This window comes from Electrophorus electricus, chromosome 3, assembly GCF_041902795.1.
Source record: "Electrophorus electricus isolate QZ-2024a chromosome 3, ASM4190279v1, whole genome shotgun sequence".
NCBI classification, from domain to species: Eukaryota; Metazoa; Chordata; class Actinopteri; order Gymnotiformes; family Gymnotidae; genus Electrophorus; species Electrophorus electricus.
Window position 1 is genome coordinate 33,828,587 of NC_137499.1, and position 27,314 is coordinate 33,855,900.

General features: G+C 45.4%; 3 protein-coding genes across 3 annotated transcripts; all 3 read left to right on the top strand.

Annotated features, from left to right (window-relative positions):
- The first annotated feature begins 804 nt into the window (after positions 1-804).
- On the top strand, positions 805-2,740 carry LOC113569386 (zona pellucida sperm-binding protein 3-like). Its single transcript, XM_035527520.2, has 8 exons — positions 805-1,359; positions 1,431-1,549; positions 1,631-1,734; positions 1,808-1,985; positions 2,065-2,182; positions 2,265-2,350; positions 2,428-2,519; positions 2,653-2,740. Exons 1-8 carry the CDS (start codon positions 805-807, stop codon positions 2,703-2,705), a joined length of 1,305 nt encoding a protein of 434 aa, XP_035383413.1. The 3' UTR covers positions 2,706-2,740.
- Positions 2,741-12,810: 10,070 nt separating this feature from the next.
- LOC145653789 (zona pellucida sperm-binding protein 3-like) lies at positions 12,811-14,767 on the top strand. Its single transcript, XM_081708018.1, has 8 exons — positions 12,811-13,386; positions 13,458-13,576; positions 13,658-13,761; positions 13,835-14,012; positions 14,092-14,209; positions 14,292-14,377; positions 14,455-14,546; positions 14,680-14,767. Exons 1-8 carry the CDS (start codon positions 12,817-12,819, stop codon positions 14,730-14,732), a joined length of 1,320 nt encoding a protein of 439 aa, XP_081564144.1. The 5' UTR covers positions 12,811-12,816; the 3' UTR covers positions 14,733-14,767.
- Positions 14,768-24,857: 10,090 nt separating this feature from the next.
- LOC145653790 (zona pellucida sperm-binding protein 3-like) lies at positions 24,858-26,814 on the top strand. The gene is made up of 8 exons (XM_081708020.1): positions 24,858-25,433; positions 25,505-25,623; positions 25,705-25,808; positions 25,882-26,059; positions 26,139-26,256; positions 26,339-26,424; positions 26,502-26,593; positions 26,727-26,814. The coding sequence occupies exons 1-8, from the start codon at positions 24,864-24,866 to the stop codon at positions 26,777-26,779; spliced, it is 1,320 nt and encodes a 439-aa protein (XP_081564146.1). The 5' UTR covers positions 24,858-24,863; the 3' UTR covers positions 26,780-26,814.
- Positions 26,815-27,314: the final 500 nt, after the last annotated feature.

Sequence of the window (27,314 nt, forward strand, 5' to 3'; positions counted from 1 at the left end):
AAACCTATATCTCCATCCTAATCCTGACCACTAGCACACCACTGGGAAGTGTGCTAATCCCATATCTCTACCCTCATTTCACCTATGATTGTTAGCTGACATCATTAAGATCACAGATGATTCAACTGTTATTAGGCTGATTACAATGTACAATAAGTAGAAGTGGACAATCTTGTGAGCTGGAGCCAGAATTTTCTGTCTCTCAACAGAATGTCCCAATACCAACAAACTAATAAACAAACAAATAAATGTAACTCTGGGTATAGTGGAGTATGAGGTTAAGTTTAAGATCTGTAAAACAGAATTTCTGAAATAAACTTAAGATCATTGTTTCAAAATCGGTTTTTCATGAGTGGAGGCTGATGTATGAAACTTAATTGCATTGATTAGCTATACACGAGTGTATTTGATTACAGAATAAATAACAAAAGATTTCACATGTATATCACAACATAAGATATTTGTATTATTTATGCACACATTACACATGCTGAAAATTGTTATGTCATAGTAAAAAAAAATAATAATAACATTTTTACCAAACTGTGTTCCTTCATTTAACTTTAGTCTGAAACTCATTACTGTTTACGTCAGCCATACCTTTGGTCAATTAAACCCATGGGGAAATGAAAGGAGAGGTGTAAAGTGTTAATTACTGTCAGCTGTGAGTAATATGTGCCGCAACAGATTCAGAAGGACATTTAGCCTATAAGAAAGGGAGTGGCGCTACAAACCCTTAATATACTACCAAAAGGGACCATCTAGAGAGGTGGTATAGGTGTAGAAAAGTAAAAGAAACTTACAATGGGTTTAAGCAAAGTGGGGCTTAGTATAATATTAATGCTTGTTGTGTTTGGTTTGTCTGAAACACAACAGCCAGAACTGGTTAGATCCCCAGTTGGGCTAAAGCCTATGCAGGAAGTAAAAGCAAGAAGGCAAATGACTACTGGATTGACTTCTCAAGGGCCCTATGTTTCAATCCTCACAGGACCTGTCCAAGCCTCACTTGGCCAGCAGTCTAGGAATCCTGTGCAGCAGCATTTCAATCTTCAGTCCCAACAAGAATTACAGGGTCCTGTGAAGCAGGTGACTTGGCACTTTCCTCAGGAACCACAGCTACCAGCCAGACAGCCCCCAGTACAGTTTGAGATGCCCCAACCTGCTGCTGCTGAGAGTATAGCAGCAGAGTGTGGTGAGAATGAGGTATACGTGGAGGTCAAGAGAGACCTGTTTGGTACTGGTGAGCTGATAAATCCCGCTGACCTCACCTTGGGAGGATGTGCTGTCACTGGGGAGGACAGTGCTGCTCAAGTCCTCATCTTTCAATTGGCACTGCAGGCCTGCAACAGTACTACAATTGTGAGTCTCTATGAAGTGACTTAGTGCTGCTGTAAACCTGCAGGCAGCTGATGCCACTTCTTTCTTAACAGATGACCCAGGATGAGCTGGTCTACGTCTTCCTGCTCCGCTATGTTCCAGTGACTCTTGCTCACACTCCTGTTGTGAGAACTGTTGGTGCTGTGACCCATATTGAGTGTCATTATCCAAGGTATTGGACCTTTACCATTGGTGGTGTTCAGTATTATTTGGAAGGCTGTGTTCAAACTGATGGCCGTCAAATGCTTTGCAGGCGGCACAACGTAAGCAGCAATGCTCTGATGCCTGCTTGGATACCATATGCTTCTACCCAAGTTGCTGAGGAACAACTTGTCTTCTCCCTGAGGCTCATGGCAGGTTTGTACCATGACCATCCCAGACCTACAGATGAGTTTTGACTGAATTGTACGTAATGAGGTTTCTTCTCCAGATGACTGGCAATCTGAAAGGGTCTCCAACCAGTACTTCCTGAACGATGTCATCAATGTTGAGGCATCTGTAATTCAGTTCTACCATGTGCCCCTTCGTGTGTATGTGGACAGCTGTGTGGCCACTGTGGTCCCTGATGTGAATGCAGTCCCTAGATATGCCTTCATTGAGGAGTATGGGTGAGTGGCTTCCTTGTGGGCTTGGTGAGGTGGCTTTGGTGCTGAAGTAGCTGAGGTCTGACTGCACAAATGATTGCAGGTGCTTGATTGATGCTAAGCTCACAGGTTCCCAGTCTCACTTCCTGCCCCAAACTGAAGCAGACCGGCTGCGATTTCATCTGGAGGCATTCAAGTTTCAGCAGGACAACAGTGGCTTGGTAGGTGACCTTGTTTGTTTGGTAGGGCAGTGACTAGAACGACTGGCGGGCTGAACTCGATATGTAACCATTTTCTCTACAGATCTACTTCACATGCTTTATGAAGGCAACTGCAGCGTCTCTCCCTGCTGATGCTGAGCACAAAGCTTGTTCCTTCTCTGGCAACAGGTATATTGCTGTGGCATTGAAACTAGCAGGGCACTGGTGAGGCCAAACTGGTAAGCGTGAATATTTTGACTTCACAGGTGGACTGCAGCATATGGTGACAACCGGGTGTGTGGCTGTTGTGACACAACCTGTGGCTTCTGGGAGGGAAGGGATTTGTCTGTGGACAGAGGTATGAGCAGGTTGTTGTGCCTTGCCCTAGCTTAAACTCCTGATTCTTCTTGGACAGGGTGGTGGTGGTGGGGGGGTTGATTAGAGGTGATGCAGCATTTCTAAGCCCAGCCTAAATGTTCCCCTTTTTGCAGGTACACAGCTGGAAGGAGACGTAACCCTTGGTCCCATCATGGTTAAGGAGTGACTGATGGTCCAATGACTTGATGATGAATAAATAAATTGTAATTTGTTTCCTGGGTTGATGTGCAATTGTAGTGATGAGCCCAGTCTAGGTTAACTTCATTGTGAGCTGTTCTTGGTGCTCTCCTTGGCTGTGAGCTTTGTCTGCAGAATGGCAGACTAGGCAAGGTTTAACTGCCCTGAGAATCCTAACTTGGTACTGAGGTGTATATTGGCCTCAAGAATGGGAGAACACTGCCTTGACATCAGGGGGTGTGGCTGATGAACTAGAATGGCTAAAGCTCAGGTTTTGGGCAAATGTCTAGCTTGACTACTCCAGGGGAGAATCTAAAAAATGTATATAGAATGGCAGTTTAATTTATAATCCACATCAAGTTGACATGTTAGTAAATTGCAGTCCAGCTTCTTTAAGGATGCTCTAACATCAAATGGTGGATTAGGGAGCTATTCAAACGCTTCACAAAATTGAACCATCTGGCATACTGGTAAAGAAGGAAGTCAAATATTTGGGAACCATTTCCATAATGCAGACAGCAAGTTTTGGAAGGATTTTGAGTAAAGATTTCAAATGCATGGTTAAAGAAGAATTTGTATACATCTGGAAGAATTTCTCCAAATAAAATGAATGCCATAGCAAGCTCTCTTTACACAAGTCTAGCTGGTGAGTCAGCATCTCCACCCATCATAGCTCAGTGTACTAGGCAGTAGTCCCCTCATTATCAGAGCAAATGTTGAGCCCCATGTCATCTGTATTCAAAACAGCTATTGATTAAAGTACTCGTCTCTGTGTCTCGTCACTTAGCAGACAGGGTCCCAACAACTGTGTAGTGTAGACTGGGAAAGGACTGGAATATGAGTGCTCTACAATAAACCAAGTTTGGAGATCCTGACCCTTTACTTCCAGCAAAAACATGCTCTACAGAGGTAGTTGTGTGGGTGTATGGATTAGAACCTCCTACTTGGGCTGTTTTTTTTTTTTTTTGTTTTTTTGTCAGTCACCTTATTTAGAGAAACCTATGGACAGTTATTTCATGTTGCTTATAGTGTATATGTTTGTATGGAAATATTGTAAATACAATTTCAACGCAAGAGGGATTGTTTCTGGTCTGTTTCAAAGAACCAGAGAAGGGATTAATCTCGCTTGCCAATTTAGTCTATGGTCCATTAGAAATTATGCCTCGCATGATCTTAGCTGCAAAGAGGATTTCACAGGATCTATGCCATATGAAATTAGGATGGGATAATAATCATAATCTGGCTGAACTTTCTTTAGTGAAAGACTTTGCAGTCAACAAATGCATTAAGCCCAAAGGTTGTAAAGTACGTTCAATTGATTAAATAGGCCACTTCTCGGGTGCTGGCAAAGATGTAAACAACCAAAGTTCATCGCTTGCTTTGAAGAATAAGAACAGCCAAGTGCATTTTGCGTTCAGGATGGGAAAAGGACTGAAGTGGAATCTTTGCATGCTCAAACATTTGGACAGAGTCTGTAGTTGTACTGAAATATCACCAGAATGACATTTCCTTATTTGTGGCTAATAGATTTTCTATTCTAAATTATTCTGAAATATTTAACCTACTGCATTGTATACTATTTTAAACTATTTTATCAAATGTACAGTGTAAGACTTCAGCGTGGAACATTGAACAGTGGTTCATTGGCACTGTCCAAAATTTAGCCAATTGTGCATCCAAACAGCCACTAGTGAAAGATTGCAATAAATATAGCTAGGAGTTTGGTTTACAGCCTAATGCAGTACTGGAATCCTTATAACCATGTTAAAAATGTCAGTGCATAATCCTGGGATTAAGAAAGTTTTAATACATTCCTTAAAGGCAGACTTAGATAAGACTTCTTACCAATTCTCCTATTAGACATAATTGAATTGTGGTGTATTTCCTGAAGCTGTAGATCTTACTGTTAGAGTTCAATCAAAAACCGAAAGAGCAATGTGAAGCTCAGACAAACCAAGTCGGATGGACGTTTTCTGAGGACTTGGATTTGATCAAAGGCCAAAATTATGAAGTGCTGTAACCTTTGTAAAAACCTAATCCCGCTTTTTAAGATGTACTGTTGGGCAGCTATATTGGAAAATTCACGAACAGCATATCATCGTGTAGAAGAGCCCCACATTGTCAGTCTAATCCTCAGGAGATTCCATGAGAACCCAAGGCAAGAAGGAAGAGATGATATATACTTCCTACAATGTTATAGAAGTTAGAATTTTCAGTGCAAATTCCACAATTAGAAAGGTTCTATAAATGTCGGACCTGTCATCATTTGCATGGGACTGAGGGGAGTGTTAACAGAATTCACTGCCCTCCACTTGGTGAAAAGTTAAGGGACATAGAGATAGACCCCACCATTGTCACTAGGATCACTGACAACCAGACATCCAGACCACAGTTTGTGCAGACTGCGCTGTTCACAGTGTACACATCTGACTTCTAGTACAACCCATAGAAGTGGCACATACAGATACATTCTGAAGACTCTGCTGTTGTGTGTCCCTGACAGGTAGCAGTTGGAGTAGTGGGCTGTGGAACAATTAACTGACAGAACAACCCAGGACATGGCCTGGACTGTGTGACACTGAGGCAGTCTACAGGGAAGGACAGAGCAGACTCTGCTTTGTGAAGAAGCTCAGATCATTCAGTGCACGCAGCAGTATGCTGCAGATGTTCTCCCAGTCAGTGGTGTCCAGAGAATTGTAGACAATTGTAGACAAATTTGGCAATGATGAGTCAGGGGATTGCATTGATCTTCAGATTCTCTATGTTTATTTGCACACGTGAATTTGCTTCAGATCAAATAGTCAGGCTAGCTACACAGGAGAGCAGTCAGACTTAGGGACAGCGATTACTGACAGAGAAGGAGAGACAGGATGGGGGATAGATGGAGGATGGATGAATGCAGCCTCAGAGGCCCCAACTCAGAGAATTGTATCACCTCTCAACCATGGACCCTTCTGCCAGAGAGATACACCATACATATCAAGCACATCGTACCATGGCACAAAACAGAATAACAGAAGCATTCATCAGAATTATTGAAGAACTTTGCATAAACCTCTGGGGTAAACCTGACAAAATAATCCTAAATAAACATATACATATAGTATATCATTGTCATCCACCGGCCTCCAGGTTCCCTAGATCACTTCATTGATGAGCTCGACATCCTTCTGAGTCAATTCCCCAATTCCCCTAATCCTCCCCCTCCCCGTCCTTCCTCATCTCTTACTCCACAGGATTTTATCACCTTCTTTGAGGAGAAGGTTGCAGCAAACCAGCAAACCAGTCCTTTTCCTCTGTCCCCACTCCTCCAACCAATGTGCATTCCCCAACATCCCACTCTCTGACTTCTTTTTCTCCTCTGTCCTCAGATGAAATTCTTCAGCTCCTGACTTCCAGCAATCCGACTACGTGTCCGCTGGATCCAATTACTTCCGCTCTGTTCCAGACAATCACAAGAGATCTGCTTCCTTTCATCTCTGTCATCATCAACAACTCCTTATCTTCTGGACACGTGCCTACTGCGTTCAAAACCGGCAGGGTGGTTCCAGTCCCCAAGAAGGCCTCACTTGACAGCTACAGCGTTACCAACTACAGACCGGTATCACTTCTCTCTTTCCTCTCAAAAACCCTTGAATGAGCAGTTTATAACCAATTGTCTCTTTTTCTCACCCAGAACCAGCTGCATGATCCCAATCAGTCTGGCTACAAACCGGCACATTCTACAGAAACGGCCCTCATAGCAGTGAGTGAGAAACTTCATGCTTCTGAAGCTGCCAAACTGTCATCTGGTTTGATTCTTCTAGACCTTTCAGCAGCCTTTGACACAGTGAACCACAACATGCTTCTCTCTGTTCTCTCCAGGCTTGGTGTTACTGGCTCTGTTTGAAGATGGTTTCAGTCCTATCCGGAGGGACGGTCCTATCAGGTGACATGGAGAGGATCCACATCCAAACCATGTAGACTCTCCCCTGGTGCTCCACAAGGCTCAGTTTTAGGCCCCCTACTCTTCTCTTTGTATACTCATTCTCTAGGGGATGTAAAATCTTCTCATGGTTTCTCCTACTCAATTATTACTTTCTTTTCCACCCTCTGGCACACAGGTCTACAGACACATCTCAGCATGTTTGACTGACATTGCGTCATTGTAACGATTGCACAAACATTGAAGTGGATCCAGTTGCAGAGGTTTATTCTTGCAATCAAACAGATACGTTTATTAAGACTGGTAAGCGTTGTCAGGTCGGTCCGAGGTTGATGCACAGGGTAGTGTTCAGGAGGTGTCCGAGGGTCAGGCAGGAGTTGAAGTCTAGAAGGCAAGCAGGAGTCAGTAAGCAGGAAAGCACACAGGATGAGGAAACGCTCGGTACGCCACACGGGAACAATACGGGCAAGGGAAGCTTATAATGGGGATGGTAATGAAGGGAATGGGAATCAGGTGTGTGCTAGAATTCTGGTGAGTCAGATCAAGGGTGGGTGCGAATGGGCATGACTGTGCAGGGCTGATGGTTGTTCCGGGGGTTCGTAACAATACCCCCCATCTGACGGCCGGCACCCGATGCCCGAGGACGGGTAGTCCTAGGCCTACCCGGGCCCTGAGGGCCTGGACGATCAGGGTGAGCAGCATGGAAGTCCGCAAGCACAGAGGGGTCCGGAACATCTGCCCTGGGGACCCACGATTGCTCCTCAGGGCCATAGCCCTCCCAATCGACGAGGTACTGAAGGGTTCCGTTACGTCTCCGGGAATCCCACAACGCACAGATGGCATAGGCCGGCTCACCGTCGATCTCGAGGGGGGCAGGAGGGTTGATGGGTGTTGTGGCAGCAGACAAAGGACTATAGTGCACAGGTTTTAACAGAGACACATGGAAGGTGGGATTCATTCTATACCTGGGGGGAAGCTGTAGCTTGTAGGACACGGGCTTGACCTGTTGAAGTACCTTGAATGGACTGATGTACCGGTGACTTAGTTTCTTGCTGTGTAGTCCAAATCTAATGTGGAGTGTTGAGACCCAGACCCTCTGACCAGGATGCAGTTGTAGGTTGGGGATACGGTGACGATTGCCAAACATTTGCTGGGTGCGCAAAGCCCTCTGCAAGTGGACGTGGGTGACCTCCCATGTCCAGGAGCTCTGCTGAAACCACTGGTCCAATGCTTGTATGTCCATGGGGGAGTCATCCCATGGGAAGAGGGCCGGTTGATAACCATAGATGCATTGAAACGGGGCGAGCTGAGTGGAGGAGTGCGTGAGTGAATTGCGGGCGTATTCCGTCCAAGGGAGGAATTTGTGCCAGTCAGATTGTGACGTACAGTACTGACGGAGGAACCTTCCAACCTCTTGATTAACGCGTTCGACCTCCCCGTTGGACTGGGGATGGTGGCCAGAGTAGAGATTCGTAGTTATGGCTACCTTCCTACAAAACCGCTTCCAGCCCTGCGACGTGAATTGCAAACCACGATCGGACACGATCTCCTCTGGTAGACCAAATATGCGAAACACAAAAGAGAACATGGCTTCTGCTGTTTCCCAGGCTGTAGGTAAGTGAGTAAAAGGAATGAGGCGGAACATCTTCGAAAACCTGTCCACTACTACCAATATAACAGTGTTCCCCTCAGAGGCCGGTAAGTCTGTGAGCGATGTGTGTCCAAGGGCGATGTGGCACAGGCAGGGGCTGTAACTTCCCAGAAGGGAGAGAGCGAGGGGTGCGAGACTGAGCAGAGACTACACAAGACATTATGTAGTCTCATGCATCGTCATGAAGGAAGGGTTACCAAAACGTACGGGACAACATGCGTGTGGTGCGAGTGATACCAGGATGTCCGTTACATAAGGTCGTATGAGCCCATTCTAGCAATGTTCCTCTGAGGGAAGCTGGAACATATTGCCTCCGTGGGGGGCATTCCTCTGGACTAGGGTTATCCTTTAATGCATTCTCCAGGTCATCCTGGAAGCCCCACCGTATGGGAGCTAGGAAGCAACTACTAGGTAAGATGGTCTCTGGAGTTGGGTTGGTCGCCCCCTTATCATGGATGCGCGACATGGAATCTGCCTTTTGATTCTTGGAACCAGGTCTAGAAGACACAGTGAAGTTAAACCTGGAGAAGAACAATGGCCACCTAGCTTGCCTTGGGCTGAGTCGTCAAGCGGACTGTAGTTACTCCAGGTTCCGATGGTCCGTGTATACCAAGAAGGGATGTTCAGCCCCTTCTAACCAGTGTCTCCATTGCTCAAGTGCAAGTTTGACCGCGAGAAGTTCCCGGTTCCCTACATCATAGTTCCTCTCGGCGGGCTGTAGTTTCTTGGAGTAGAAGGCACAAGGGCGCAGTCGAGGTGGGGTGCCTTGTCTTTCTAGTCAGTGTAGTCGACTCCCCTCGGCATGCGAGTTCCGTCTGGAGTCCCGAAAGACGGTTTTCAACGCCGTCTCGCTCCAGCCACTGCCGGCGGCGACCGTACGGAATTCCCGGGCGTAGTCAGCTGCCGTGTGCCTCCCTTCACGTATCTCGCATAAAATAGTTCCGGGATCCTGAACACTCGCAGGACGAGCGAACACAGCCTTGAAAAGTTTGTGGAATTCCATTTCAGACTGTAACATAGGGCCCTGGCTATCCCAGAGGGCGGTTCCCCAAGCCCCTGCCTCACCAGTTAGCAGCGATAGCACAAACTGTACACGGTCCTTGTCGGTGATCAACTGCGTGGAATAATGGGAGAAATACATGGAACACTGCATCAGAAAGTTCTTGCATCGATCTGGAGAGACATCGAATCGTTCTGGGACGGCCACGGGAATGCAATGAGTAACTGCGGTGGACGGCGAAGGAGTCACCGAAGTCACGGTAAGTACGACCTGTGGAAAGTCTCTGAACGGTTTGGCGTAGCTCGGCCATGGAAACCTCATGCTGGACCAGTCTGTTTTGTACCTCCGCTGGATCCATGATAATGGCGAAGTATTCTGTAACGACTGCACACACGTTGAAGTTGATCCAGTTGCAGAGGTTTATTCTTGCAATCAAACAGATATGTTTAGTAACACGGGTAAGCGCAGTCAGGTCGTTCCGAGGTCAATGCACAGGGTAGTGTTCAGGAGCTGTCAGGCAGGAGACGAAGTCTAGAAGGCAAGCAGGAGTCAGTAACCAGGAAATCACACAGGATGAGGAAACGCTCGGTACGCCACATGGGAACAAGCCTTCGCAACGTGTGCACGGGCAAGGGAAGCTTATAAAGGGGATGGTAATGAGGGGAATGGGAATCGGGTGTGTGCTAGAATTCCGGTGAGTCAGATCAAGGGTGGGTGCGAATGGGCATGACTGTGCTGGGCTGATGGTTGTTCCTGGGGTTCGTAACAGTCATGGATGACAGCCCACCACTTGAAGCTCAACCCCAGTAAAACCGAGCTTCTGTTCATCCCAGGTACTCCCAACCCTTACCATGACCTCACTGTTTCCTTTGAGAACTCCCTGAGATCACCATTCGAAGCTGCCCGTAGCCTGGGTGTAACTTTGGACAACCAGTTGTCGTTCTCAATGCATGTTTCTAATCTAACCCGGTCTTGCAAATTCCTCCTTTGTAACATACAAAGGATTCGACCCTTTCTCTCGCAGGAAGCTACGCAGGTGCTTGTGCAGTCTCTTGTGATCTCAAAACTAGACTACTGCAACTCACTACTTAGTGGTCTTCCTCTAAGAGCCATCAAACCTTTACAAATTGTCCAGAATGCAACAGCACGACTGCTCTTCAATCTTCCCAAGTTCACGCATGTTACTCCACTGCTGTGCTCCCTTCATTGGCTCCCTGTAGCTGCACGCATCAGATTTAAAACCTTGATGCTTGCCTACAAAGCCAAAAATGGACCAGCCCCTTTATACATGAGGTCAATGGTCAAAGCCCGATCCGTACCTCGAGTACTTCGAACCTCAACTACGGCTCGGCTGGAAATACCTTGCTTCAGGTCTCATGGACGACAAGCATCGAGACTATTTTCTGTCCTGGCTCCAAGATGGTGGAATGAACTCCCACTTGCTGTCCGGACAGCAGAGTCCCTTGCAGTCTTCAAACGCAGACTGAAGACCCATCTATTTGCAGAATGTTTAAAGGACAACTGACACTGCTCCCATATTGACTGCCTAAATGAATACTTATTGTAGGGTATTGTTTGTGTTGTTTAACAAACTCTAGCACTTATTGTTTATATCAATTATCATTGTTTAAGATAGACCTTATGTATTTTGTACTTCTAGGTATCAGCATTCATCCCTGTATTCTACAGTATTCTAGTTAATAGGTATGTTTGATTCTAACTTACTGTACTGTACTAGGATATATTCTGTGATTAAATGACAAAGTACTTTTGTAAGTCGTTTGGGATAAGAACGTCTGCTAAGTGCCGTAAATGTAAATGCAAAATGTATACATAGGATAGGTATATGAACTCCTCCAACCGCTAACAGACATTTCAACCACTTGAACTAATTATCACTTCACCCTACAGAGTAATAATGGAGCAGTTATTGAACTGGTGTGCAGGTTCTGTCTCTCTGTGTGGATAAAACACAATTGATCTCTGAACAATACATCCCTGGCCAAAAGGCCCAGCAACTTCCTGCAGCTGCTGAGTGGTACTCAATCAAAAATTCCTCCTCACCCCCTTTTACAGAGGTGTCATTGAGAGTGTCCTGACCAGCTGCATCAATAACTGGTATTATCAGTGTCAGTGGTGTCCATCTGCCTTCTATTCAGTACATCTATTACAAGTTCAAGTTTAGGTTTTATTATCATTCTTTCATATAATTTGTATACATTGTAACAAGATGTAAAAGCTTACTAAACAATAGTAAATCAGCCCAGTGCAAAGGTGTACATAAGTGTCAAAAAACAACACAACAACGTGAGACAAGTGCAACAGAAAGGTACACTCAGACCTATATATGCTTAGGTCAATCCACTGCCAACTTTATGATCCAAAAACAAACAAAATGACGACAGAGTAACGCTACTACATTTTTGGAAAGATGAAGAGATGTTTCTTATACATTTTCAGGACACATAAATCTCCCCAACCAAGCATAATTACATGATTGATCTGCAAAACATGGAAATTGTGACTTCAAACATGCACATTTCTTTAAAACCATCTTCTCCCACCCACCTTCTTCAGTTGTTACTCATGTTTACTTTTGGTGTCATAAAGCTGGCTTGTGGTACTGCAAGAAGTGTCACAAAATTTCACAAGAACTTTGAGTCTGTCACTTTATCAAAGCGTTTACATGTCTGAATCAGCCTCAAACAGTGCTACTAAAATTTGCCTTGGGTCCCCTTTTAGTTGAGCTAAACTTTGGTAAATTAAGGCCATGTCAGGCTATACTCGAATTTATAGGAAATTTCATTGAATTTGAATAAACAATTTATCACAAAACAAATAACGAGTAGTTTCTCTTTATTTTTCTCTGTATTGCATGTGGACAGTGCCCCTGCTTCAAAAGAACCATATTTATTGTCCTGTATTTGGAGAATGGACAAAGTAACTTACACAAAATATAGCACAGCAACCCAAGACGAGCTCAGAGGTCAGGTTAAGCTACTTGACTTGTAATTGGATGGTTGCTGGTTCAATCCCTACTATTGCCAGTGTTGGGCCCCTGAGCAAGGCCCTTAACCCTCAATTGCTCAAGTTGTACTGAGTCATAATTATAAGTCACTCTGGAGAACAGCGTCTGCTAAATGCCGTAAATGTAAAGATTTGTTATATGTTACAGTGGTGTAGGGTAGTATTACCTGATGATAGAAAATTGTGAATTTGTGACCAAAATTACATACATTTTTTTTCTTTTCCAAATGGTCCACCATTACTAAACTTGTGTCTGAAACTCCATCATCACTTAGGTCCTTTCATGTATCTAGTCAATTAGATCCATTGTCTAAATGAATCAAGAGGAGTAGAATGTTGATTACTGTCAGCTGTGAGTCAGAGTAATAAGTCGCTCAACAGGTCCAGAGTGACATTAAGCTTATTAACAGGAGGTGGAGCTGAAAGTGGACAATATTGCATATATAAATGAAATTGTAAGCACTTGTATGTTTGTGGGGTCTGCTGTTTGGATAACAATGGTTTTATGTGAAGTTGGATTTATGCTGCTTCTGCTGGTTGCTTTTGGCTCAACACTAGCACAATGGCAAGGAATGAACAAAATCCAAGTACCATCAGGACTTCAGTTTAAACATCCAGTACAAGCAGGACAGCAAACAGTTACTGGAGTGTCTTCTCAGGGGTCCCATACTTCTAAACCCACAGGACCTGCCCAAGCCTCACTTGGCCAGCAGTCTAGGAATCCTGTACAGATACCTGTGCAGCAGCATTTCAATCTTCAGTCCCAACAAGAATTACAGGGTCCTGTGAAGCAGGTGACTTGGCACTTTCCTCAGGAACCACAGCTACCAGCCAGACAGCCCCCAGTACAGTTTGAGATGCCCCAACCTGCTGCTGCTGAGAGTATAGCAGCAGAGTGTGGTGAGAATGAGGTATACGTGGAGGTCAAGAGAGACCTGTTTGGTACTGGTGAGCTGATAAATCCTGCTGACCTCACCTTGGGAGGATGTGCTGTCACTGGGGAGGACAGTGCTGCTCAAGTCCTCATCTTTCAATTGGCACTGCAGGCCTGCAACAGTACTACAATTGTGAGTCTCTATGAAGTGACTTAGTGCTGCTGTAAACCTGCAGGCAGCTGATGCCACTTCTTTCTTAACAGATGACCCAGGATGAGCTGGTCTACGTCTTCCTGCTCCGCTATGTTCCAGTGACTCTTGCTCACACTCCTGTTGTGAGAACTGTTGGTGCTGTGACCCATATTGAGTGTCATTATCCAAGGTATTGGACCTTTACCATTGGTGGTGTTCAGTATTATTTGGAAGGCTGTGTTCAAACTGATGGCCGTCAAATGCTTTGCAGGCGGCACAACGTAAGCAGCAATGCTCTGATGCCTGCTTGGATACCATATGCTTCTACCCAAGTTGCTGAGGAACAACTTGTCTTCTCCCTGAGGCTCATGGCAGGTTTGTACCATGACCATCCCAGACCTACAGATGAGTTTTGACTGAATTGTACGTAATGAGGTTTCTTCTCCAGATGACTGGCAATCTGAAAGGGTCTCCAACCAGTACTTCCTGAACGATGTCATCAATGTTGAGGCATCTGTAATTCAGTTCTACCATGTGCCCCTTCGTGTGTATGTGGACAGCTGTGTGGCCACTGTGGTCCCTGATGTGAATGCAGTCCCTAGATATGCCTTCATTGAGGAGTATGGGTGAGTGGCTTCCTTGTGGGCTTGGTGAGGTGGCTTTGGTGCTGAAGTAGCTGAGGTCTGACTGCACAAATGATTGCAGGTGCTTGATTGATGCTAAGCTCACAGGTTCCCAGTCTCACTTCCTGCCCCAAACTGAAGCAGACCGGCTGCGATTTCATCTGGAGGCATTCAAGTTTCAGCAGGACAACAGTGGCTTGGTAGGTGACCTTGTTTGTTTGGTAGGGCAGTGACTAGAACGACTGGCGGGCTGAACTCGATATGTAACCATTTTCTCTACAGATCTACTTCACATGCTTTATGAAGGCAACTGCAGCGTCTCTCCCTGCTGATGCTGAGCACAAAGCTTGTTCCTTCTCTGGCAACAGGTATATTGCTGTGGCATTGAAACTAGCAGGGCACTGGTGAGGCCAAACTGGTAAGCGTGAATATTTTGACTTCACAGGTGGACTGCAGCATATGGTGACAACCGGGTGTGTGGCTGTTGTGACACAACCTGTGGCTTCTGGGAGGGAAGGGATTTGTCTGTGGACAGAGGTATGAGCAGGTTGTTGTGCCTTGCCCTAGCTTAAACTCCTGATTCTTCTTGGACAGGGTGGTGGTGGTGGGGGGGTTGATTAGAGGTGATGCAGCATTTCTAAGCCCAGCCTAAATGTTCCCCTTTTTGCAGGTACACAGCTGGAAGGAGACGTAACCCTTGGTCCCATCATGGTTAAGGAGTGACTGATGGTCCAATGACTTGATGATGAATAAATAAATTGTAATTTGTTTCCTGGGTTGATGTGCAATTGTAGTGATGAGCCCAGTCTAGGTTAACTTCATTGTGAGCTGTTCTTGGTGCTCTCCTTGGCTGTGAGCTTTGTCTGCAGAATGGCAGACTAGGCAAGGTTTAACTGCCCTGAGAATCCTAACTTGGTACTGAGGTGTATATTGGCCTCAAGAATGGGAGAACACTGCCTTGACATCAGGGGGTGTGGCTGATGAACTAGAATGGCTAAAGCTCAGGTTTTGGGCAAATGTCTAGCTTGACTACTCCAGGGGAGAATCTAAAAAATGTATATAGAATGGCAGTTTAATTTATAATCCACATCAAGTTGACATGTTAGTAAATTGCAGTCCAGCTTCTTTAAGGATGCTCTAACATCAAATGGTGGATTAGGGAGCTATTCAAACGCTTCACAAAATTGAACCATCTGGCATACTGGTAAAGAAGGAAGTCAAATATTTGGGAACCATTTCCATAATGCAGACAGCAAGTTTTGGAAGGATTTTGAGTAAAGATTTCAAATGCATGGTTAAAGAAGAATTTGTATACATCTGGAAGAATTTCTCCAAATAAAATGAATGCCATAGCAAGCTCTCTTTACACAAGTCTAGCTGGTGAGTCAGCATCTCCACCCATCATAGCTCAGTGTACTAGGCAGTAGTCCCCTCATTATCAGAGCAAATGTTGAGCCCCATGTCATCTGTATTCAAAACAGCTATTGATTAAAGTACTCGTCTCTGTGTCTCGTCACTTAGCAGACAGGGTCCCAACAACTGTGTAGTGTAGACTGGGAAAGGACTGGAATACGAGTGCTCTACAATAAACCAAGTTTGGAGATCCTGACCCTTTACTTCCAGCAAAAACATGCTCTACAGAGGTAGTTGTGTGGGTGTATGGATTAGAACCTCCTACTTGGGCTGTTTTTTTTTTTTGTTTTTTTTTTTGTTTTTTTTTTTGTCAGTCACCTTATTTAGAGAAACCTATGGACAGTTATTTCATGTTGCTTATAGTGTATATGTTTGTATGGAAATATTGTAAATACAATTTCAACGCAAGAGGGATTGTTTCTGGTCTGTTTCAAAGAACCAGAGAAGGGATTAATCTCGCTTGCCAATTTAGTCTATGGTCCATTAGAAATTATGCCTCGCATGATCTTAGCTGCAAAGAGGATTTCACAGGATCTATGCCATATGAAATTAGGATGGGATAATAATCATAATCTGGCTGAACTTTCTTTAGTGAAAGACTTTGCAGTCAACAAATGCATTAAGCCCAAAGGTTGTAAAGTACGTTCAATTGATTAAATAGGCCACTTCTCGGGTGCTGGCAAAGATGTAAACAACCAAAGTTCATCGCTTGCTTTGAAGAATAAGAACAGCCAAGTGCATTTTGCGTTCAGGATGGGAAAAGGACTGAAGTGGAATCTTTGCATGCTCAAACATTTGGACAGAGTCTGTAGTTGTACTGAAATATCACCAGAATGACATTTCCTTATTTGTGGCTAATAGATTTTCTATTCTAAATTATTCTGAAATATTTAACCTACTGCATTGTATACTATTTTAAACTATTTTATCAAATGTACAGTGTAAGACTTCAGCGTGGAACATTGAACAGTGGTTCATTGGCACTGTCCAAAATTTAGCCAATTGTGCATCCAAACAGCCACTAGTGAAAGATTGCAATAAATATAGCTAGGAGTTTGGTTTACAGCCTAATGCAGTACTGGAATCCTTATAACCATGTTAAAAATGTCAGTGCATAATCCTGGGATTAAGAAAGTTTTAATACATTCCTTAAAGGCAGACTTAGATAAGACTTCTTACCAATTCTCCTATTAGACATAATTGAATTGTGGTGTATTTCCTGAAGCTGTAGATCTTACTGTTAGAGTTCAATCAAAAACCGAAAGAGCAATGTGAAGCTCAGACAAACCAAGTCGGATGGACGTTTTCTGAGGACTTGGATTTGATCAAAGGCCAAAATTATGAAGTGCTGTAACCTTTGTAAAAACATAATCCCGCTTTTTAAGATGTACTGTTGGGCAGCTATATTGGAAAATTCACGAACAGCATATCATCGTGTAGAAGAGCCCCACATTGTCAGTCTAATCCTCAGGAGATTCCATGAGAACCCAAGGCAAGAAGGAAGAGATGATATATACTTCCTACAATGTTATAGAAGTTAGAATTTTCAGTGCAAATTCCACAATTAGAAAGGTTCTATAAATGTCGGACCTGTCATCATTTGCATGGAACTGAGGGGAGTGTTAACAGAATTCACTGCCCTCCACTTGGTGAAAAGTTAAGGGACATAGAGATAGACCCCACCATTGTCACTAGGATCACTGACAACCAGACATCCAGACCACAGTTTGTGCAGACTGCGCTGTTCACAGTGTACACATCTGACTTCTAGTACAACCCATAGAAGTGGCACATACAGATACATTCTGAAGACTCTGCTGTTGTGTGTCCCTGACAGGTAGCAGTTGGAGTAGTGGGCTGTGGAACAATTAACTGACAGAACAACCCAGGACATGGCCTGGACTGTGTGACACTGAGGCAGTCTACAGGGAAGGACAGAGCAGACTCTGCTTTGTGAAGAAGCTCAGATCATTCAGTGCATGCAGCAGTATGCTGCAGATGTTCTCCCAGTCAGTGGTGTCCAGAGAATTGTAGACAATTGTAGACAAATTTGGCAATGATGAGTCAGGGGATTGCATTGATCTTCAGATTCTCTATGTTTATTTGCACACGTGAATTTGCTTCAGATCAAATAGTCAGGCTAGCTACACAGGAGAGCAGTCAGACTTAGGGACAGCGATTACTGACAGAGAAGGAGAGACAGGATGGGGGATAGATGGAGGATGGATGAATGCAGCCTCAGAGGCCCCAACTCAGAGAATTGTATCACCTCTCAACCATGGACCCTTCTGCCAGAGAGATACACCATACATATCAAGCACATCGTACCATGGCACAAAACAGAATAACAGAAGCATTCATCAGAATTATTGAAGAACTTTGCATAAACCTCTGGGGTAAACCTGACAAAATAATCCTAAATAAACATATACATATAGTATATCATTGTCATCCACCGGCCTCCAGGTTCCCTAGATCACTTCATTGATGAGCTCGACATCCTTCTGAGTCAATTCCCCAATTCCCCTAATCCTCCCCCTCCCCGTCCTTCCTCATCTCTTACTCCACAGGATTTTATCACCTTCTTTGAGGAGAAGGTTGCAGCAAACCAGCAAACCAGTCCTTTTCCTCTGTCCCCACTCCTCCAACCAATGTGCATTCCCCAACATCCCACTCTCTGACTTCTTTTTCTCCTCTGTCCTCAGATGAAATTCTTCAGCTCCTGACTTCCAGCAATCCGACTACGTGTCCGCTGGATCCAATTACTTCCGCTCTGTTCCAGACAATCACAAGAGATCTGCTTCCTTTCATCTCTGTCATCATCAACAACTCCTTATCTTCTGGACACGTGCCTACTGCGTTCAAAACCGGCAGGGTGGTTCCAGTCCCCAAGAAGGCCTCACTTGACAGCTACAGCGTTACCAACTACAGACCGGTATCACTTCTCTCTTTCCTCTCAAAAACCCTTGAATGAGCAGTTTATAACCAATTGTCTCTTTTTCTCACCCAGAACCAGCTGCATGATCCCAATCAGTCTGGCTACAAACCGGCACATTCTACAGAAACGGCCCTCATAGCAGTGAGTGAGAAACTTCATGCTTCTGAAGCTGCCAAACTGTCATCTGGTTTGATTCTTCTAGACCTTTCAGCAGCCTTTGACACAGTGAACCACAACATGCTTCTCTCTGTTCTCTCCAGGCTTGGTGTTACTGGCTCTGTTTGAAGATGGTTTCAGTCCTATCCGGAGGGACGGTCCTATCAGGTGACATGGAGAGGATCCACATCCAAACCATGTAGACTCTCCCCTGGTGCTCCACAAGGCTCAGTTTTAGGCCCCCTACTCTTCTCTTTGTATACTCATTCTCTAGGGGATGTAAAATCTTCTCATGGTTTCTCCTACTCAATTATTACTTTCTTTTCCACCCTCTGGCACACAGGTCTACAGACACATCTCAGCATGTTTGACTGACATTGCGTCATTGTAACGATTGCACAAACATTGAAGTGGATCCAGTTGCAGAGGTTTATTCTTGCAATCAAACAGATACGTTTATTAAGACTGGTAAGCGTTGTCAGGTCGGTCCGAGGTTGATGCACAGGGTAGTGTTCAGGAGGTGTCCGAGGGTCAGGCAGGAGTTGAAGTCTAGAAGGCAAGCAGGAGTCAGTAAGCAGGAAAGCACACAGGATGAGGAAACGCTCGGTACGCCACACGGGAACAATACGGGCAAGGGAAGCTTATAATGGGGATGGTAATGAAGGGAATGGGAATCAGGTGTGTGCTAGAATTCCGGTGAGTCAGATCAAGGGTGGGTGCGAATGGGCATGACTGTGCAGGGCTGATGGTTGTTCCGGGGGTTCGTAACAATACCCCCCATCTGACGGCCGGCACCCGATGCCCGAGGACGGGTAGTCCTAGGCCTACCCGGGCCCTGAGGGCCTGGACGATCAGGGTGAGCAGCATGGAAGTCCGCAAGCACAGAGGGGTCCGGAACATCTGCCCTGGGGACCCACGATTGCTCCTCAGGGCCATAGCCCTCCCAATCGACGAGGTACTGAAGGGTTCCGTTACGTCTCCGGGAATCCCACAACGCACAGATGGCATAGGCCGGCTCACCGTCGATCTCGACGGGGGCAGGAGGGTTGATGGGTGTTGTGGCAGCAGACAAAGGACTATAGTGCACAGGTTTTAACAGAGACACATGGAAGGTGGGATTCATTCTATACCTGGGGGGAAGCTGTAGCTTGTAGGACACGGGCTTGACCTGTTGAAGTACCTTGAATGGACTGATGTACCGGTGACTTAGTTTCTTGCTGTGTAGTCCAAATCTAATGTGGAGTGTCGAGACCCAGACCCTCTGACCAGGATGCAGTTGTAGGTTGGGGATACGGTGACGATTGCCAAACATTTGCTGGGTGCGCAAAGCCCTCTGCAAGTGGACGTGGGTGACCTCCCATGTCCAGGAGCTCTGCTGAAACCACTGGTCCAATGCTTGTATGTCCATGGGGGAGTCATCCCATGGGAAGAGGGCCGGTTGATAACCGTAGATGCATTGAAACGGGGCGAGCTGAGTGGAGGAGTGCGTGAGTGAATTGCGGGCGTATTCCGTCCAAGGGAGGAATTTGTGCCAGTCAGATTGTGACGTACAGTACTGACGGAGGAACCTTCCAACCTCTTGATTAACGCGTTCGACCTCCCCGTTGGACTGGGGATGGTGGCCAGAGTAGAGATTCGTAGTTATGGCTACCTTCCTACAAAACCGCTTCCAGCCCTGCGACGTGAATTGCAAACCACGATCGGACACGATCTCCTCTGGTAGACCAAATATGCGAAACACAAAAGAGAACATGGCTTCTGCTGTTTCCCAGGCTGTAGGTAAGTGAGTAAAAGGAATGAGGCGGAACATCTTCGAAAACCTGTCCACTACTACCAATATAACAGTGTTCCCCTCAGAGGCCGGTAAGTCTGTGAGCGATGTGTGTCCAAGGGCGATGTGGCACAGGCAGGGGCTGTAACTTCCCAGAAGGGAGAGAGCGAGGGGTGCGAGACTGAGCAGAGACTACACAAGACATTATGTAGTCTCATGCATCGTCATGAAGGAAGGGTTACCAAAACGTACGGGACAACATGCGTGTGGTGCGAGTGATACCAGGATGTCCGTTACATAAGGTCGTATGAGCCCATTCTAGCAATGTTCCTCTGAGGGAAGCTGGAACATATTGCCTCCGTGGGGGGCATTCCTCTGGACTAGGGTTATCCTTTAATGCATTCTCCAGGTCATCCTGGAAGCCCCACCGTATGGGAGCTAGGAAGCAACTACTAGGTAAGATGGTCTCTGGAGTTGGGTTGGTCGCCCCCTTATCATGGATGCGCGACATGGAATCTGCCTTTTGATTCTTGGAACCAGGTCTAGAAGACACAGTGAAGTTAAACCTGGAGAAGAACAATGGCCACCTAGCTTGCCTTGGGCTGAGTCGTCAAGCGGACTGTAGTTACTCCAGGTTCCGATGGTCCGTGTATACCAAGAAGGGATGTTCAGCCCCTTCTAACCAGTGTCTCCATTGCTCAAGTGCAAGTTTGACCGCGAGAAGTTCCCGGTTCCCTACATCATAGTTCCTCTCGGCGGGCTGTAGTTTCTTGGAGTAGAAGGCACAAGGGCGCAGTCGAGGTGGGGTGCCTTGTCTTTCTAGTCAGTGTAGTCGACTCCCCTCGGCATGCGAGTTCCGTCTGGAGTCCCGAAAGACGGTTTTCAACGCCGTCTCGCTCCAGCCACTGCCGGCGGCGACCGTACGGAATTCCCGGGCGTAGTCAGCTGCCGTGTGCCTCCCTTCACGTATCTCGCATAAAATAGTTCCGGGATCCTGAACACTCGCAGGACGAGCGAACACAGCCTTGAAATGTTTGTGGAATTCCATTTCAGACTGTAACATAGGGCCCTGGCTATCCCAGAGGGCGGTTCCCCAAGCCCCTGTCTCACCAGTTAGCAGCGATAGCACAAACTGTACACGGTCCTTGTCGGTGATCAACTGCGTGGAATAATGGGAGAAATACATGGAACACTGCATCAGAAAGTTCTTGCATCTATCTGGAGAGACATCGAATCGTTCTGGGACGGCCACGGGAATGCAATGAGTAACTGCGGTGGACGGCGAAGGAGTCACCGAAGTCACGGTAAGTACGACCTGTGGAAAGTCTCTGAACGGTTTGGCGTAGCTCGGCCATGGAAAGCTCATGCTGGACCAGTCTGTTTTGTACCTCCGCTGGATCCATGATAATGGCGAAGTATTCTGTAACGACTGCACACACGTTGAAGTGGATCCAGTTGCAGAGGTTTATTCTTGCAATCAAACAGATATGTTTAGTAACACGGGTAAGCGCAGTCAGGTCGTTCCGAGGTCAATGCACAGGGTAGTGTTCAGGAGCTGTCCGACGGTCAGGCAGGAGACAAAGTCTAGAAGGCAAGCAGGAGTCAGTAACCAGGAAATCACACAGGATGAGGAAACGCTCGGTACGCCACATGGGAACAAGCCTTCGCAACGTGTGCACGGGCAAGGGAAGCTTATAAAGGGGATGGTAATGAGGGGAATGGGAATCAGGTGTGTGCTAGAATTCCAGTGAGTCAGATCAAGGGTGGGTGCGAATGGGCATGACTGTGCTGGGCTGATGGTTGTTCCTGGGGTTCGTAACAGTCATGGATGACAGCCCACCACTTGAAGCTCAACCCCAGTAAAACCGAGCTTCTGTTCATCCCAGGTACTCCCAACCCTTACCATGACCTCACTGTTTCCTTTGAGAACTCCCTGAGATCACCATTCGAAGCTGCCCGTAGCCTGGGTGTAACTTTGGACAACCAGTTGTCGTTCTCAACGCATGTTTCTAATCTAACCCGGTCTTGCAAATTCCTCCTTTGTAACATACAAAGGATTCGACCCTTTCTCTCGCAGGAAGCTACGCAGGTGCTTGTGCAGTCTCTTGTGATCTCAAAACTAGACTACTGCAACTCACTACTTAGTGGTCTTCCTCTAAGAGCCATCAAACCTTTACAAATTGTCCAGAATGCAACAGCACGACTGCTCTTCAATCTTCCCAAGTTCACGCATGTTACTCCACTGCTGTGCTCCCTTCATTGGCTCCCTGTAGCTGCACGCATCAGATTTAAAACCTTGATGCTTGCCTACAAAGCCAAAAATGGACCAGCCCCTTTATACATGAGGTCAATGGTCAAAGCCCGATCCGTACCTCGAGTACTTCGAACCTCAACTACGGCTCGGCTGGAAATACCTTGCTTCAGGTCTCATGGACGACAAGCATCGAGACTATTTTCTGTCCTGGCTCCAAGATGGTGGAATGAACTCCCACTTGCTGTCCGGACAGCAGAGTCCCTTGCAGTCTTCAAACGCAGACTGAAGACCCATCTATTTGCAGAATGTTTAAAGGACAACTGACACTGCTCCCATATTGACTGCCTAAATGAATACTTATTGTAGGGTATTGTTTGTGTTGTTTAACAAACTCTAGCACTTATTGTTTATATCAATTATCATTGTTTAAGATAGACCTTATGTATTTTGTACTTCTAGGTATCAGCATTCATCCCTGTATTCTACAGTATTCTAGTTAATAGGTATGTTTGAGTCTAACTTACTGTACTGTAATAGGATATATTCTGTGATTAAATGACAAAGTACTTTTGTAAGTCGTTTGGGATAAGAACGTCTGCTAAGTGCCGTAAATGTAAATGCAAAATGTATATATAGGATAGGTATATGAACTCCTCCAACCGCTAACAGACATTTCAACCACTTGAACTAATTATCACTTCACCCTCCAGAGTAATAATGGAGCAGTTATTGAACTGGTGTGCAAGTTCTGTCTCTCTGTGTGGATAAAACACAACTGATCTCTGAACAATACATCCCTGGCCAAAAGGCCCAGCAACTTCCTGCAGCTGCTGAGTGGTACTCAATCAAAAATTCCTCCTCACCCCCTTTTACAGAGGTGTCATTGAGAGTGTCCTGACCAGCTGCATCAATAACTGGTATTATCAGTGTCAGTGGTGTCCATCTGCCTTCTATTCAGTACATCTATTACAAGTTCAAGTTTAGGTTTTATTATCATTCTTTCATATAATTTGTATACATTGTAACAAGATGTAAAAGCTTACTAAACAATAGTAAATCAGCCCAGTGCAAAGGTGTACATAAGTGTCAAAAAACAACACAACAACGTGAGACAAGTGCAACAGAAAGGTACACTCAGACCTATATATGCTTAGGTCAATCCACTGCCAACTTTATGATCCAAAAACAAACAAAATGACGACAGAGTAACGCTACTACATTTTTGGAAAGATGAAGAGATGTTTCTTATACATTTTCAGGACACATAAATCTCCCCAACCAAGCATAATTACATGATTGATCTGCAAAACATGGAAATTGTGACTTCAAACATGCACATTTCTTTAAAACCATCTTCTCCCACCCACCTTCTTCAGTTGTTACTCATGTTTACTTTTGGTGTCATAAAGCTGGCTTGTGGTACTGCAAGAAGTGTCACAAAATTTCACAAGAACTTTGAGTCTGTCACTTTATCAAAGCGTTTACATGTCTGAATCAGCCTCAAACAGTGCTACTAAAATTTGCCTTGGGTCCCCTTTTAGTTGAGCTAAACTTTGGTAAATTAAGGCCATGTCAGGCTATACTCGAATTTATAGGAAATTTCATTGAATTTGAATAAACAATTTATCACAAAACAAATAACGAGTAGTTTCTCTTTATTTTTCTCTGTATTGCATGTGGACAGTGCCCCTGCTTCAAAAGAACCATATTTATTGTCCTGCATTTGGAGAATGGACAAAGTAACTTACACAAAATATAGCACAGCAACCCAAGACAAGCTCAGAGGTCAGGTTAAGCTACTTGACTTGTAATTGGATGGTTGCTGGTTCAATCCCTACTATTGCCCGTGTTGGCCCCTGAGCAAGGCCCTTAACCCTCAATTGCTCAAGTTGTACTGAGTCATAATTATAAGTCACTCTGGAGAACAGCGTCTGCTAAATGCCATAAATGTAAAGATTTGTTATATGTTACAGTGGTGTAGGGTAGTATTACCTGATGATAGAAAATTGTGAATTTGTGACCAAAATTACATACATTTTTTTTCTTTTCCAAATGGTCCACCATTACTAAACTTGTGTCTGAAACTCCATCATCACTTAGGTCCTTTCATGTATCTAGTCAATTAGATCCATTGTCTAAATGAATCAAGAGGAGTAGAATGTTGATTACTGTCAGCTGTGAGTCAGAGTAATAAGTCGCTCAACAGGTCCAGAGTGACATTAAGCTTATTAACAGGAGGTGGAGCTGAAAGTGGACAATATTGCATATATAAATGAAATTGTAAGCACTTGTATGTTTGTGGGGTCTGCTGTTTGGATAACAATGGTTTTATGTGAAGTTGGATTTATGCTGCTTCTGCTGGTTGCTTTTGGCTCAACACTAGCACAATGGCAAGGAATGAACAAAATCCAAGTACCATCAGGACTTCAGTTTAAACATCCAGTACAAGCAGGACAGCAAACAGTTACTGGAGTGTCTTCTCAGGGGTCCCATACTTCTAAACCCACAGGACCTGCCCAAGCCTCACTTGGCCAGCAGTCTAGGAATCCTGTACAGATACCTGTGCAGCAGCATTTCAATCTTCAGTCCCAACAAGAATTACAGGGTCCTGTGAAGCAGGTGACTTGGCACTTTCCTCAGGAACCACAGCTACCAGCCAGACAGCCCCCAGTACAGTTTGAGATGCCCCAACCTGCTGCTGCTGAGAGTATAGCAGCAGAGTGTGGTGAGAATGAGGTATACGTGGAGGTCAAGAGAGACCTGTTTGGTACTGGTGAGCTGATAAATCCCGCTGACCTCACCTTGGGAGGATGTGCTGTCACTGGGGAGGACAGTGCTGCTCAAGTCCTCATCTTTCAATCGGCACTGCAGGCCTGCAACAGTACTACAATTGTGAGTCTCTATGAAGTGACTTAGTGCTGCTGTAAACCTGCAGGCAGCTGATGCCACTTCTTTCTTAACAGATGACCCAGGATGAGCTGGTCTACGTCTTCCTGCTCCGCTATGTTCCAGTGACTCTTGCTCACACTCCTGTTGTGAGAACTGTTGGTGCTGTGACCCATATTGAGTGTCATTATCCAAGGTATTGGACCTTTACCATTGGTGGTGTTCAGTATTATTTGGAAGGCTGTGTTCAAACTGATGGCCGTCAAATGCTTTGCAGGCGGCACAACGTAAGCAGCAATGCTCTGATGCCTGCTTGGATACCATATGCTTCTACCCAAGTTGCTGAGGAACAACTTGTCTTCTCCCTGAGGCTCATGGCAGGTTTGTACCATGACCATCCCAGACCTACAGATGAGTTTTGACTGAATTGTACGTAATGAGGTTTCTTCTCCAGATGACTGGCAATCTGAAAGGGTCTCCAACCAGTACTTCCTGAACGATGTCATCAATGTTGAGGCATCTGTAATTCAGTTCTACCATGTGCCCCTTCGTGTGTATGTGGACAGCTGTGTGGCCACTGTGGTCCCTGATGTGAATGCAGTCCCTAGATATGCCTTCATTGAGGAGTATGGGTGAGTGGCTTCCTTGTGGGCTTGGTGAGGTGGCTTTGGTGCTGAAGTAGCTGAGGTCTGACTGCACAAATGATTGCAGGTGCTTGATTGATGCTAAGCTCACAGGTTCCCAGTCTCACTTCCTGCCCCAAACTGAAGCAGACCGGCTGCGATTTCATCTGGAGGCATTCAAGTTTCAGCAGGACAACAGTGGCTTGGTAGGTGACCTTGTTTGTTTGGTAGGGCAGTGACTAGAACGACTGGCGGGCTGAACTCGATATGTAACCATTTTCTCTACAGATCTACTTCACATGCTTTATGAAGGCAACTGCAGCGTCTCTCCCTGCTGATGCTGAGCACAAAGCTTGTTCCTTCTCTGGCAACAGGTATATTGCTGTGGCATTGAAACTAGCAGGGCACTGGTGAGGCCAAACTGGTAAGCGTGAATATTTTGACTTCACAGGTGGACTGCAGCATATGGTGACAACCGGGTGTGTGGCTGTTGTGACACAACCTGTGGCTTCTGGGAGGGAAGGGATTTGTCTGTGGACAGAGGTATGAGCAGGTTGTTGTGCCTTGCCCTAGCTTAAACTCCTGATTCTTCTTGGACAGGGTGGTGGTGGTGGGGGGGTTGATTAGAGGTGATGCAGCATTTCTAAGCCCAGCCTAAATGTTCCCCTTTTTGCAGGTACACAGCTGGAAGGAGACGTAACCCTTGGTCCCATCATGGTTAAGGAGTGACTGATGGTCCAATGACTTGATGATGAATAAATAAATTGTAATTTGTTTCCTGGGTTGATGTGCAATTGTAGTGATGAGCCCAGTCTAGGTTAACTTCATTGTGAGCTGTTCTTGGTGCTCTCCTTGGCTGTGAGCTTTGTCTGCAGAATGGCAGACTAGGCAAGGTTTAACTGCCCTGAGAATCCTAACTTGGTACTGAGGTGTATATTGGCCTCAAGAATGGGAGAACACTGCCTTGACATCAGGGGGTGTGGCTGATGAACTAGAATGGCTAAAGCTCAGGTTTTGGGCAAATGTCTAGCTTGACTACTCCAGGGGAGAATCTAAAAAATGTATATAGAATGGCAGTTTAATTTATAATCCACATCAAGTTGACATGTTAGTAAATTGCAGTCCAGCTTCTTTAAGGATGCTCTAACATCAAATGGTGGATTAGGGAGCTATTCAAACGCTTCACAAAATTGAACCATCTGGCATACTGGTAAAGAAGGAAGTCAAATATTTGGGAACCATTTCCATAATGCAGACAGCAAGT